A 14,270-nucleotide genomic window follows, 5' to 3' on the forward strand; every position below is an offset into this window, starting at 1 on the left:
CGTAATGTACTGCCTCTTTAATTATGCTTTTAAACAGAGTTTCTCTTTTCTGCTTGGAAGCAGTTAGTCTAGTTTCACGCTCCTCCTTCTCATCTCCAGGCAAACTAGGCATCACATTAGGATTTTCTCAAACATGGAAATCATTTGGTTTAAATGGAATTAAAAGGCAGTGTTTGTATTCTGGTTTTGCTCCTGTTTGCTCTCTGTACCTGCCAGTGGAACCTAACTGGTTTGAAAGTGAATCTTTGTCAAAGATTCCCTTGCAGTGAAGTGGAAAGCTCTGATGGCCAAACACCTGACACGAGGAGAGAGAGAAAAAGACATTCTCGTGCAAAACACAGTCCCCTTGTGAAATTCAGAAATAAAAAAAACAGCTTTTACCTGCACAGAGCCCCAGGTGAGAGGACAGGGATGGAAGCCTCTGCAGCTGGACGAGCTCCCTAGAGGGCAGAGCATGGCAGGGACCAGCAGCGAGTGCTGCCCTGGTGCTGGATGGAGGCACCCAGTGAGGGAAAAGCAAAGAGCCACACTCTCATCTTTCACTCACTCGCTTCTTGCAGCTTTAAGAAAGAGGTTTGGAAAGTTTTCCACTCCACACTGCTCTTGCACACCCCTCCTAAAATTAGAAAGGGGCAGCTGGCTCCTGCAGCCCAGAGCCCCCAGACTCCCTCCCCCCTTTCCCTGATTGACGTGGCTCCCAAGAGCCGTGGAGGAATTTGGGGAAGGGTGCTTCCACCTGTTGGACATGGAATGAGATTTTCCAGGCACACAATTATAAATCCAACTGTCAGGAGCTGACAATAAAACAGGACACAGCACAGCTGTGAGGACTACAGGATACCCCCCCCCCCCCCCGCTCTCTACTCCTACAACTTTGCTGTCCAGCAGAAACAATGCATGAAAAATTGTTCTCTTATGAAATAAAGGCATCACTTCAGATTTCTTCCCACAGTTTTCCAACTGTACCACAGGGTCCTAACACAGAATCTGGCAAGTTGTTCATGTTTCATTACACCCCTCCAAAATCAGATTCTTTTCCTAAATATACAGCATGCTGGCCATTGCATTGCAGGTAGTGCATATAGCTGTGTCCTGTACAGCAAATAATTTTATGCCTGCCTTAACATGGAGCTCTCACCTTACCTTTTGCATTCAGTTCAAGCTGGACTTTTTGTTCAAAACAAATCTAATTTTCAAAAACAAGGATATGAAAGTCACAACTTATTTTTTAATTTCATTTGCAGAAAGAGTATGATTTTGTTGATGTGGAAAAAAAAAAAAAAAGAGGGGAAAAAATTAATTATTTTTTCCAAACCTGCTTAGCATGCTCCACACTCAGCACAGCATGACTCAGAGCAGGGTGTGAGAGACAAGGTAACACCAGCTGGGCAGTGCTTTGTTCTGGGTCCCTTCCACAACAGCCCCTGCTGAAGGCAGTAAGGTTATTTCCATCCCACAGATGACAGCAGGAGAGGGGCCACACTCCCCCTTCCACCTGCAAGGGGCTCTCACCAACTGCAGCTCCATCTGCTCACAACCCAAGGAGCACTTTGACCATTTCCAGTCCAATTTGTAGAGTGCTGGAAATCTTGTCTGCAGCTTGGTGTGTAGCTGGTTCAGCCCTCCCCCAAAAGATCATGTTCTACTCCAAAGTTTTTTTGCTAAAGGCCACAGAAGAAGGAAAATCCCCTTCTTGGTCTCAAGGCCAGATCTGGTGTCTTTGCTCTGTAAAACCACATTTTTTCTGTCAACAACTAATTTCCTGATCTGCTGACAGTCAGGGTCACTTCAACTTCACAAGTCAGATTTCTCTAGAAGGAGCCAAACTATTTTGCAGTTTGGAAAACATCAAATGGCTCCGTTTGCCCCAGGCAATGAAATAATTATAGAAGGAGGATAGTAATCAGCTGCCTGTGAGGAACACAGACAGACATTACTCTTCACCTCTGGCTGAGTAGGAGTTGCTTAATGAGATCTGCATTAAGTACCTGTGGATATTTAATGAGAGCCTTTTAAGGACAAAGCCACAACCAGCTACCAAAGAACTTGCTGCTTCAAGAGCAGGGAGAGTCTTCTAATCCTGAGCCTTTTCCCCTCCTATGGGAGGGCCATATCATCTTGTTTTTAATTTTTTTCAGACTAAGCAGCACAACATATTTAGAAGTACAGCTCTGTGGGCTTTCCCCACAGTTCACAACAACAACAAAAAGATTTTCCTTTGGCTAGAACAACATTAAATCATCAGTTTCCAGACACCTTCCTATTTTCTCTTGAACCACGAATACAGCTCTTAATACCTACAAGGAAGAGGAGTTTTAGAAACAGAAAATGACCTGTATTAAGTGTGTTTTAATTGTATTTGTGTGCAATCTCCTGTCTTTGTATTGCAACTTTGTCTTCTTTTTTGTGGTGGCCAGTTCTGATAAATTTTTTAAAGTTACTTTTCAGTAAGACTGTCCCTCCTATCAGTTCACAGTGCACTGCTTTGTACACCAAAAGTACAGAACATGCAGCTAGGAGTGGAACAAGGATGAAGTCATTCCTTTTGTCAGCTACTGACTCTTGTCTTGGGCTAATGAAACAAGTGAGCCATATCTTAGCATTAGTTCCAGCTGAAATCAGAACTGGGAAATTAGTACAAGAACACCAAGTAAAAGACAATTCACAGCCATTTCCTGACATGTTCCCTGTCAGACCAAAGCCCTGATATTATGAAACACATGCATCTGCATCCCTGTATCTACCACTCCACTCAAGGTTCTTAAAAGTTCTGAATTTTGCAAAAAGTTGTATTTTAGGCATCTGTAGTTGGTCAAAGGTGAATGAGCAATTTAAACACGGGGGAAAAAAAGTCTGAGCACTTAAAATTCAGTGGGCAAGTCTTAAAACAGCTTTATAAAACAAACAAGTATGTTTATTTTGAATCATTACTAAAATAGTTTACATAATATACAAATATGCTATGAGGACAAATTTGAAAATAAGTCACAGTTGGTTTTTTGTTAATAAAAAGCATTTGTCCAGTGAAATGTTCAAAATGTAAATGCCATCTTTTCTTTCCTGAGCTATTAAACATCCTGAACAACAGCACTTCCATGTCTTCTTACTGTTTTTATTTCTACCCATTAAAATAGGAAGCATTATCCATTGCTGGCTCTCAATAGTTAGAACCAATCCACCTTTGGTTAAAGTGACCACAGCTCTGTGTCTCCCAAACTCTGCTCTTTTATTTGCTTCAGGTGATTTTGGTCAATTTCTCTTAACACCCCCAACCTTGCCTAGCAGAAAGAAGCCAGAAGCTCCAGCTCCTCAACAGGTTTTCCTGGTTGAAAATGTTTTTTTTTTTTTTTTTTTTTTTTGCAACAGGAGAGTTCAAAGGGCTTGTGAATGAAGGATGGGCCAAGTCTCTCAGCTGCTACAAGAAAACATCCTATTAATTTGAGAGCATCTTCACACATTCCTTCATACTCAATAAAACCAAATGGACATGGACCACTAACTCAGAGCATGAAGTAACAGCAATGAAATGGAAGTGCTGCTATTCTCTTTATTTTTTTACCCAAAGTATTTAACAATAGAAACAGGTTCTTGTGAGAAACTCTTGACATGAGAGACTAAAAAACATTTTAAAAGCATGCTCTGCAAATCTGTTCTTTGCTAGAAATTTATACAGCAAGCAGCCAGCTATACACAGATAATAGAAGTTATTTTTTTAGGATATCAAGTACCACAAATAAATAGATTCTCTCAATGCAAAAATAATGATCTTAGTAAAAGGAGAAATAAACTATGTCTTCCTAAAGTTTTGTTTGGAAAGGAGATAGTATGTACACGGGGATGACATTTTATCATTTCCATCCAAATTTTACAACTTGCAAAACCTTGAAAAAGAGTAGAGAACTCCTGCAAGCAGCCAGGCAAAGAGGTACTGAGGAATTATTTAACTGCCATTACTACTGAATTTAAGTAACCTTTGTACCTCATCTTTTCTCTCTCCCCAGAACTCTTTGGGGCAGGCTCATTTAAGGAAGAAATGCTTGCTGAAAGGTTCTCTACAGGTCACAGATCTTTCAAGCAGTTTTGCTACTTCTGCAAGTGGCCAGAGATAGCTGACACCTATGTTGTGATCCAATGGATCAGGAAGAAGCTTGTGCTTAGACTCACATCACTTAATCATCATTTTCAGTTTATTTCTTATGTTAGAAGTAAGCAATGGTGGGAGATGAAGGTGATAGCTTTACATTGTTACCTGGTCAAATGTGATACCAGCTTTATGCACCACCAGAGGAAGATCCTCACAGCAAAGCCAAGAGTGCTTCAACACAGGTTCAGAGGCAGATGGGTGACTCTGAACTGAGGCACAGCAATGTTCAGCTCCAGGATACCAAGGCTGAATGCATCACTGAGTGCAATTTACCAACAACCAACAAGTTCCTTGCTTACACTCTGCAGTTTACTTAGAGAAGTCCCAGTTACTTTGGCAGAAACAACTCTGCCACTTGGTGGAAAGGCTCTGCACAGAAAGAACTGGTTTGCTGCTGCCTGAGCTCAGCAGCCACACTAAGAGTTCTTCCCTGTTCTGCCTTGCAACACACGTTTTGTGTCTTCCTCCTTTCCCAAGTGCTCTCCAGCAACTTTTACGTGCACCCCTCCAGAGGGAGGCCCTTTTCAGGCCAAACAGGCAACACAAGATGAGATATCCGGCTCCACAGTCCACTCAGCTTATCTGTGTCCATGCCATTGTAAGAACTAGGAACATCTGAACTGGTGAACTTTGCCCAGAGGAAATCCCGGACTTTCTCCTCCACTTCTTGGAAGGTGAGGCTCTTTCTGAGCGACTGCTCGTCCAGCAGAACTGTCAGCACAAGGGCCACGTCCTTAAACGCTGCGTTCTCATGGTCACAGTACTTGTAAAAGATAAGGGTGGAGCCTGCAGGCAGTGACTCAAATCGATGCACCACTGCCACCTTCTTGCCTTCACTGAACCCAGAGCTGAGCTCTGTGTCCACCTCCAGCTTGACAGTGTCACTGTCCAGCACAGCCTTGTCCACCCCGTCGATGCTGATTGTGGTGGCGTTCTGGGATGAGGCGAAAGCATTGGCAATCTCATTGCTCAGGCACCTCAGGGCCTTCTCAGCTTCCTGGCCAGCTGTGAGCAGCAGGATAGCAGGCTCCAGATGCACATGGGAAGAGTTCAGACGTTTCTCAAGGGACACACGGGCTTTTCTCCACAGTCTGGGGTCCTGGCTTTGGTAAGTATTTTTTAGTTTCTCCATCCGGGCCCGAAACTCTTGCAGAATTTCAGCATCTCTCCTTGAGGAGGTTCCACCTTGAATTCCACTCCACAGGACATAAAGCAGTGGGACACAAATTAACAGAACCAGTAAAAAAGTCCACATCTTGTGAAATCCATTCTGTGATTGACTGTCTTCTATAGAGAGATGGAGCAAACAAGAAGAAAACAATGTTTTAAAAGGCATCAGAAGTCAACAAGTGAAAGGAAAAACAGTGAAATCACCCCATTCTCAATACAGGTACAGTAGTTGAAGAGCACAGAAAAGATGGTTTAGTTAAAAAAAACCAAACCACAAAACAGAGAACACAGTTTTGAACTCAAGCCACTTTGTGAAGTGACAACATTAAAAAAAAAGAACATTTTTACATATTCCCACATTGACTGAGACTAAATTAGTCCTTCTTCTGAAAAAGGAGCTCTTAAAGTTCATCAATATTCCATTCACTTTAATAAAATCCAAACTAAGAGCTTAAAATGGTTCTGAAAAAGGTCAAAGCTTCTCCTACATTTACGGCCTGCAGAAAAGATGCTACAGAAACCTGGCTGCACCAGAATGGTTTCTGTGTTATTTTTCTTTCCTATTCCCTTAGGATAAAAATAGTTCCTGCAGCAATTTTTGCATCTCAAACACTGGTGGTCAACACTATCAGAGAACATTGTGGCCTTTGGATCAGTGAGCTTCACAAAGTACACACAGCAAACAACGTACATCAAATATCAGAAATTTTGATTTGGTTTCATATTTGAACAGTTAAATTAACACTTGTTTCATGCATTGCAAGCAAAAGGATTCTGTTCCCAGTGAAATGAGTGACAAAACACACCAATCTTCCTGGAAACAGGAAGAACTGCATTCCTCTTGTCCCCCTTTTACACCCCAACTTTTATCAGGACAGCAACACAGCAATGGTTAAATAACACCACCACTAGCCCTGCCTCAGTCTTAATCTTGTAAACATTACAGATAAAAGACCTCAAATTCAGGTGCAAATGTTGTCCATTATACAACACCCTTCCTTCCTTCATGCTGATGACACATCCCAGCAAGCAAATCATCTGTTCTAGCAAGGACCTTCAGCTTAACACCAACTCCCAGGAACTGAAATACTTGGAAAGGCATAAAAATGGTTAAATGTTACCCAAGGATGAAACAGAAGTGAAAGCAGAAGTCTTACTTTTGGCCAAAGGCTGTGACTGCTTCTCTGTACTGGACTGATACCGAGATTTACTTCTGCCTGTTAAGAGATTAAAAAGGAATGTGAGAAGAACACTAAGACAACAATTATGACCAGTCTTCCAGCAGGGAGTTGAAATCACCAAACTGCATTATTTTCAACAAAAACTTTTACATGCAAAATTCCACAAAGCTTACAGGAAGGGTAACAAAGCACCCTATTGAACCAAAGCCAGTCCTGCTAAGCTGGAGCAAAGGTGAGGCTGTCACCTCATCCCCAGGTGGGACAGGGTCAAGTTCAGGGTTTTCAGTTCCTTTCCAGATCATTTCCCCCTTGTGCTCAACAGAATCATCTTGAACAAGAAAAATGACACCTTCACCACTGTCACCAGCCTGAGAAGTCTCACTCAACTGTCAGAGCAAATCTCAATCTCTGCCCTCTGCCAAATGCCAGCCCCCAAGGCATCCTCATGGCCTTGCCTAGAAAGCACAAGTCCCCAGCCTACCACAAATCACCGCCAAAGATTTCCAACTCTTGAAGAATTATGCAAATAAAACTCCATTTCAAGTACAAGGTGATAAAATGGAAGAGATTTAACAAGCTGTTATTTTCTGCACAAGGATCCCATGTCCCAGTTAAGTTTCCTGATTTTGCTCAAGAATTTGAGAGGCGTAAAACTGGAAACTTAATCAATGGACACACTAGATAAACAACATAATGCAAGACCTAAACAGGAAAAACAAAGCAATCTGTTAAATATCTTCTTTTCCCTCTCCATGTAGATTGAGTTGGAGGCCTGCTTCATCAGCAGTGAGTTTCTTGGGATGAGTTATGCTTTTAAAGCAAAGTGCAAGCTTTCAACTTCAAAATATACTTTTGGTCTATTTAAATGGGCTCAGACAGCAAAGTACAAGAGGCATTATCCATAAAGTGTTATGAACAACTTTCCCAAGAGAGCAGTATGAATATATACTGTGCAATTTTTGGTCAGCATGTTTTCTACGTTTAGCCAGTTAATTAAAAAGACAGGAGAATTTATGGCTCCTTGTTGAACAGCAACTGGTTCAAAGCTGAAGGCTCTTTAATATATAACCAAATCAGGACACTGTCAATGGCACTATTGAGAATAAATTGAACAAACATACCCTGCAGTAGTTATTTAAAGACACTGAAATAAACTCCATAACCTTGTTTCTGTATGAATGCAATTGCAGAAGGTGCTAAAAGCAGCTCTGGTTTAAGCTGGGGCTTAACTGGCTTAATGAACTGCCCTATTCTGTAATTTCAACCCCCTGCCCCAAAAGGGCACAGCCATGGAGCTTGTCCTGGCTAAGCTTATCTCAATCTTGTAAGAGTTAACAGCTCAAAATCACCTCAATTCTGTAATGCATCACAGTGCAGCTCTGTTTGCACAGAGCAGGTTTCATATTTAGACGACAGCTGTAACTCATGCACTAAAGGAAAAAATAATTCAATCAACAGTCTAAAACCAAACCCTACTCTGCCTAAGAATTGTGCATTATTTACAACACAATTTGCACAAAGGCCCAGTAAATTTTGTCTTGCTTAATTCAAAAAGTCTAACTTCTGCAAACACCTTAAAGATTTCAGAGTTTTAAGTGATCGTGCAAAGTTCTTCACCCTACACACAACTAAACACTCCTGCAGCACCTGGAGTGGCACAAAAAAGTGGAACTACCAGACAAGATAGAACTCTCTGCATCAATTCATTTTTCAAAGGCATTTCACAGATGTGCAGTTACCACAAGATGAACTTCTCTTCCTGATAGCACCATGGTTTTAAAAAAAACAAAACAAACAACAAAACCAAAAAGAAACAAAACCCCAAGCAACTCCTGCAGGTTGTTCAGACTGAAATCTGATTTATAGAACTTTGTTTATCTGTATCTAAACCTGCTGAGGATAGAAACAAGGATCAAGATTTTTCTAAGAATTCAGAACATTTTCTTTCAAGTACTCTTCCAACAGGAGGGAAAAAAAAAAAAAAAAGGCAAACCCAAAAAATCCCCCAAAAGTCTGAAACACTGGGAGTCATTAGATGAGCAGACTGGATTTTGCCAGCAAAGAAAAAATGCTGCTCCTTTTCAGGAATATAGAACAACTGATTCAATCACAGCACAGCAAGCCATCACTTCTGAGGGAAAGGATAAAAGGGAAAGTTTGTGTACAATAACATTCACTGCCACCAAAAGGTGAAGGTTTTGTTCCCCCTCTCAGCTTACCCCACAATGCCTCTACTCCATGCTCTGCACTTACTGTCCCATGAGTCAACTCCAAAAAGAAAAATGAAAGAGAAAGTGGAGCATTTTCTGTGGTCAGCAAGCTGAATAACCTCAGAGAGGCTCTGACTGGAATATGCTGCCTTCTCCAGTTTCTGTTTGAATCTGCCTCCTGAGTGCATGGCCATCTTCCCAGACAATGTCCCAGGGCACAAGAAAAACCAGAAGCAGAGGAAAGGAAAATAACTCTGAACTCTGTCCTTTTCATCTAATGACAGGGAGAGACGAGGTTCTCCTGTTTTACTTACTCTGTGGTGCAGAAGTTGAGTAGCACTCTTGATTTCTCTCAAGGAAGTCAGCCTTTATTTCTGAAAGCAAAGCACAAATGGAAGAACTCAGTCACCACATCAGAGATCAGAATAGGACAGACCAGCCACACATGCTTCTGGCTCTTTCTATGAAATCCTCAAGGCTTATCAGGGCAGGAGGATATGCTGTGCTGCCAAACCAAGCCTGCAGCATAGGCACAGCCTCTTGGACCTCCCTGAGCTGGAGAAAGTTACTTTTATCTATTAGAAAGGGCTTAATTTGGTCCTTCACCCCAAGGCTTTTGCCAACATGACAAATCATTCTTCTTATGGTTTCTTTTAAAAAGACACGTAACTTCCTTCTGTGGCTAAAAATAATCCCATTTTTTCCTCACTGTATCTCCCCATTGCTTTTGCAATACACATGGAGAAAAATCTCTGAGCAATGAGCAGAGTGCTCCCTTCACCTTGAAATTACTTGGTGTAGTCACTCCCCCTGCTGAAGTCAAAGATAATTCACCTCTTTAGAAAATGAAAATGAAGAGTTTTAGTTTTCCTTGCCTGAGGCAATTAAAGATCCACTCTCATAAGGCCTTTTTTGAAGCAAGGAAAAAACTTCTTTTCGTTTTGCTTTTCAAAAACCACACAGTTGGATATTTATCAAAGTTGAAATCTGCTTTTTCTTGAACTTTAAGGTTTTCCACCCAAGCAGATCATCATCCTATTATAACCAGTTTTACTTTGGCTCAGGCAGGAGTACACACTGAAACTTTTTTTTTTTTAAAAGAAACCCTTTTTCATCCATTCAGATTTCAACTCAAAAACTCCCCCTTTTCTAAAAAAACTGAATGATTGTCATTTTAATACATTTAAGCAATCATTTGTTACACCATGGAAGAAGTACTAATGAAAGCTGTTACCTTTTAATGGTGCAGAAATGGTTGGTTTCTCAGTTCTGTTACTATCACGAGCCTTTGCATTTTCCTTTACTGTATTCTCTTCAAAGTAAACTGTAGTACCACCTGTCAGGAGCAAAAAAAGAATAAAAAGAGGATTGACAAGATCATAAATCTGAAGGACCAAGTTGTAGTTTTGGAACATCCATGACCTAAATCACTGATTTTCTAAGTTGTGAACTCCCAAAAGTTACTCTCTCAAAAGGCAACAAAAAGCAACTAAGACTTGAAATGCTTATAATTTAAGTAATAAATAAGTAAATTTGAGTTCACTAGAAATACAGCTATCTACACCACCACACGCTTCTTTAAAAAAAAATTTAGGAGTTCTTGGCTTAAAAACATGAATATTAGGAGCCAAGAAATTTCTTACACTAAGGGGATTCAGTGTAAACACCATGGGAGTATAGAGAGTTTTCCCCACAGCTTTGGGAGCTCAACTTTTAAACAATAATTGTGCTGTCTTTCTTATGCAGCATTGGCCAGAGGGGAAAAGAGACAGAAGCAAATACAGAAAATAAGTTCCCTTTTAATGGAGTCCAAGCCATCCTTTAGTTAGGTCTCATTCTCTCCTAATCCATAACAGCAACCTAATTTCACCTCTCAGGTAGGTGGGAAGAAGATAAATCAACATTTTTCAGCTCTTTGCCAAATTACAGAGCCATTCAGCTGTGAAACCCAGCCTAGCTGATATGTCACTAACTAGAAAGAGTAAACCCTGTAGGATATCAGAGGTCACAGAGCAAAGGTCAGGGCTGGGAAACCAAATGCAAGAAAGGATAAAATGCAACCCCAGAACCAAGGGGCTGACAAGAAAAAGCTCAGGTATAGAATAAAAAGCTGTAGAACAGTTGGGGAACAGAGATTGTGGCACAGCTATCAAGCATCAGCAGAGGGAAGAATACAATGCATTATTTTTTTCTGACACACTCTGGGCCCTTTTACTCTTTAATCCTGCTGGGGTTCAGTGTGTTTCTGTAGCTCTTTGACCACATGCCAAGGGCAGTGCATAGCTTGCCACCTAGTGTTTAGTAATTTTACTTCAACTAAGGAAACAGCCTTTTTCTAATGTGCTCTGGCAGTTTCACACACCAGTGTATGTCAAACATACTAAGGAGAAAAATAAAACCACCAGACCCATCCAAACCACAAAAAATGGGAAAAAGCTGTAAGTTTTAAACTATGGTAAGTCACAAGTGCAACAGTTAAGTATTTGCACACACTTAAGGGGGCCCATGTTTTAAACCCATCTTAAAAAGCTGTTAAGTGACTGATCTCCCACAAAGCTCCTCACTAAATTATTTTCAGGAATGCCAAACTACATATCCATAATATTTCACTACGTACCCAGATTTTACAAGGAAAATCTCCCTAGTAATTGTGACCAGAAGACAAAAATATCTATGAATCTAAAGAGGGCTACTCAGGCAGTCCCTGCTCTTAATTGCTCTCCCCTTCCTGGTATCAATCACTATTTTTTGTGTTACAGAGACTTCTCAGAAGTTGTAGAAAAGAAAGGTCAATGTAAGACAACTTCCATGGAGATTGCTAGCATGTATCTTCAGCTCACTGATCTAGAAGCTGCCCTGATTCAAGGCAGGAGGTTTTAGGCTCTTAAAACTCTGCAAGCTCTTCTTAAAGCTCTTAAAGCTTTCCAGCTCCCCAGGCAAGATGCCTAACCTGTATTTAAAACCTCTTAGTAGGAGCCAGGAACCAGTTTCTCAAGGTGTGCTTTTGTTTCCATTCTCTTCTCAGGGAAGCAGGACAATAATGCTCCCCCAACAACCCAGCCTGCTTATTCCCCTGCCTCACAGATCATCCCATAAACTGCAGGAAAAGCAAAATACTGCACATCTATAGATGGGGGGGAAACTAATCCTCTGCTTCTATATAAACAATTAGAGTCTGTTATCATACTTTTACACCTGTTGTGCCTATGATCCACTACAGCTGCTAAGAGCTGGGGAGGCTGGGAGGGAGAGGAGCCTCATTTTTAGAGCCATCTAATTAAAAACCCAACCTTCAGCTGCACCTCCTGGAACAGCACAGCCGCATTTAAAACACTGAGCCTATTATACCCTGTTAGCCACCATGTGGGAGCAAAAGCTTTTTTCATAGACAAACCTCTGTACTTGCCTAAAGAAATACTCATAACCTTCTTCAAAACAAGATTTTTTTTTCCATGCCTCCTGGAAATTCTGCTTCTGGAGCAGAATACAGGCAGACAATTCTTGGTGACAAAAACACAGATGGGAATGGAGAACAGTCTCAGCTAGCCCAATGCATCCCTGAGCACTGCCACACTCCAAAACAGAGAAAAGAGGAAGGAAATACAATTTAATCATAGCTTCCTGGTGGAATGATGGGCTAAAGCCACATGGCTATGTTACACTGAGTTAGCATGTTTCTATAGCTTGGAGAAAGACACAAGTTTCATCAATAAAGCCACAAGTGGCTGCCACACAGTGCTAACACATCAGCTTGTCCAGTCCAGTGTCCAGGAGCAGGTCCCAGAGCATCCTTGGTGTTTCAAAGGAAGGAAAACCCCAGTTTTACATTTCCTCATAAACAATACTGCTCCCAATAAGGAGCACAGCCACTGAGGGATCGATTCTGCAGCTCAGCACACCTTATTTAAATCCTGCCTTTCAAAACCAAGCAGTGTCAGTAAAATTTGGATGCTGTGGTAAAAGTACTGTTCCAAGTGATGCCCTAGGAAAAAAACAGCCACCTGAGGGTTTCGGCGTGCCCTGCTGTAAAGGATCGCTTCACCTCCCATCCCTCGTCTGTGGGGTAAGAGTCACAGCGGGATTTCATCACCTGTGTGCCACGGTAACGCCTGCCGAGGAGCTAGAACCCAATAATTCACATTTCCCTGAGCGTGGGCCATCCCAGCCCCTCCGGAGCTCTGGGATCGGAGCCTACCTGGCGATCTGTACGCTTTTATAGGGGGCCGTGTCAGGGAGTCTGGGGTCCCGAAGTGATGCTCGTCCCCTGAAACGAGACACGGGTGAGGGGCACAGCCGGACACTCAGCTCAAGCCCACGGGCCTGAGAGCCTTCCAGGAGCACCAGGCTCACCAGGACGTTTCCAGTGGCGCGGTCCCGTCCCAGCACCCCCGGGGGGGGAACCACACGGCGCCCTCCCGCCCGCCCCGCTTCGCGCCGCCCCACCGCGCCCTCAACCACCTGATCCACCGCGGGCCGCTGCGCCCGCCCGCGCCGCTCACCCTGCGGGGCCGCGCTGTCCATCTCGTCCCCGAGCTCCTCCGGCCGCGCCGCCGCCAGCCGGGGGCTCTTCCGCCGCCGCTTCAGCCCGGGGCCGTCCGGCGGAGCCATCCCGGGGCCGTCCGGCGGAGCCGCCTCCTCGTCGCCGCTGCCCACCATGCCGCCCGCCGCCGCGCCGCGCCGCCTACCCCGGCCCCGTCCCCTGCCCCGTCCTCTTCCCCGTCCGCCCGCCGCCGCCTGCTCGGGCCTGCAGCTGCCGCCTTCCCGCGGCGGCGGGGGCGGCTCCGCGGGCCTCACTTCCCGCGGGGCGGGACCCGCGCCCGCCGCTTCCGCCCGCGCGCGGAGCGGCCGCCGCGGCGTCACGTGGTAGCGCGGCCGGTCCGCCATGGCCCCGGCACCGCCCGCGGGACCCGGATCGGGATCGGGATCCGGGATCAGGCTCGGGCCCGGGCCCGGCGGGAGCGGCCCCTGCAACGCCCGCCCGGCGGCCCCGCGGCTGCTGCCCCCCAGTGAAAAAAATGCGTGACGGGCACGGCCCCTGAGGGCAGCCCGGGCCCGGCGCCTCCGCTCCCCACCGCGTTATATTTTCTATGTGCGAACCGATCGCAACAAGGCCGGTTTTGCATTTCTCGGAGGCAGAAAAGCCTGTAAAATAAGCACAAATAGCAGCTGAGTAGCAGAGAAGGGAAACTTGGAGGTACTTCGGGGGACATGAGATCCTCTGGCACTGATAACGTTGCACTAGTCTGTTCCTTAGAGTGGGAATCGTTTTGGTGAATCAGATCTGGAATATCTCACTAGGCATTTCACTTTTCTTACCCGTTTGTAGCGATTAATTACTGCCAAACTGGGCTTTTAAAATGTGTTTGATTGCATTCTTGATAAAACTTTTTTACCCAGGCATGTGGGAGAGTTTCTATGGCTGGAAGTTTTCAAGATGCAATTTTTTGGGACTACAAGGTCTCCTCTAGACTCCCTCCTTAGCAGCTCAAGACCAGCTTGGAAATTAGTTGCTAAGTAAATAGAGACCCTTTTACAAATTCACAGAATCACAGAATTGTTCTGGTT

General features: G+C 43.8%; 1 protein-coding gene across 1 annotated transcript; it reads right to left on the bottom strand.

Moving 5' to 3' along the window:
- Window positions 1–2,892: 2,892 nt before the first annotated feature.
- LOC139594152 (torsin-1A-interacting protein 1-like) lies at window positions 2,893–13,604 on the bottom strand. Its single transcript, XM_071435859.1, has 6 exons — window positions 13,205–13,604; window positions 12,901–12,969; window positions 9,940–10,041; window positions 9,020–9,079; window positions 6,472–6,531; window positions 2,893–5,431 (listed from the first exon to the last, which is right to left on the bottom strand). The coding sequence occupies exons 1-6, from the start codon at window positions 13,587–13,589 to the stop codon at window positions 4,638–4,640; spliced, it is 1,470 nt and encodes a 489-aa protein (XP_071291960.1). The 5' UTR covers window positions 13,590–13,604; the 3' UTR covers window positions 2,893–4,637.
- Window positions 13,605–14,270: the final 666 nt, after the last annotated feature.

The sequence above is a fragment of the Agelaius tricolor genome, unplaced genomic scaffold (genome assembly GCF_023055355.1).
Source record: "Agelaius tricolor isolate 1412-34295 unplaced genomic scaffold, bAgeTri1.0.p SCAF_11, whole genome shotgun sequence".
Classification (NCBI taxonomy): domain Eukaryota; kingdom Metazoa; phylum Chordata; class Aves; order Passeriformes; family Icteridae; genus Agelaius; species Agelaius tricolor.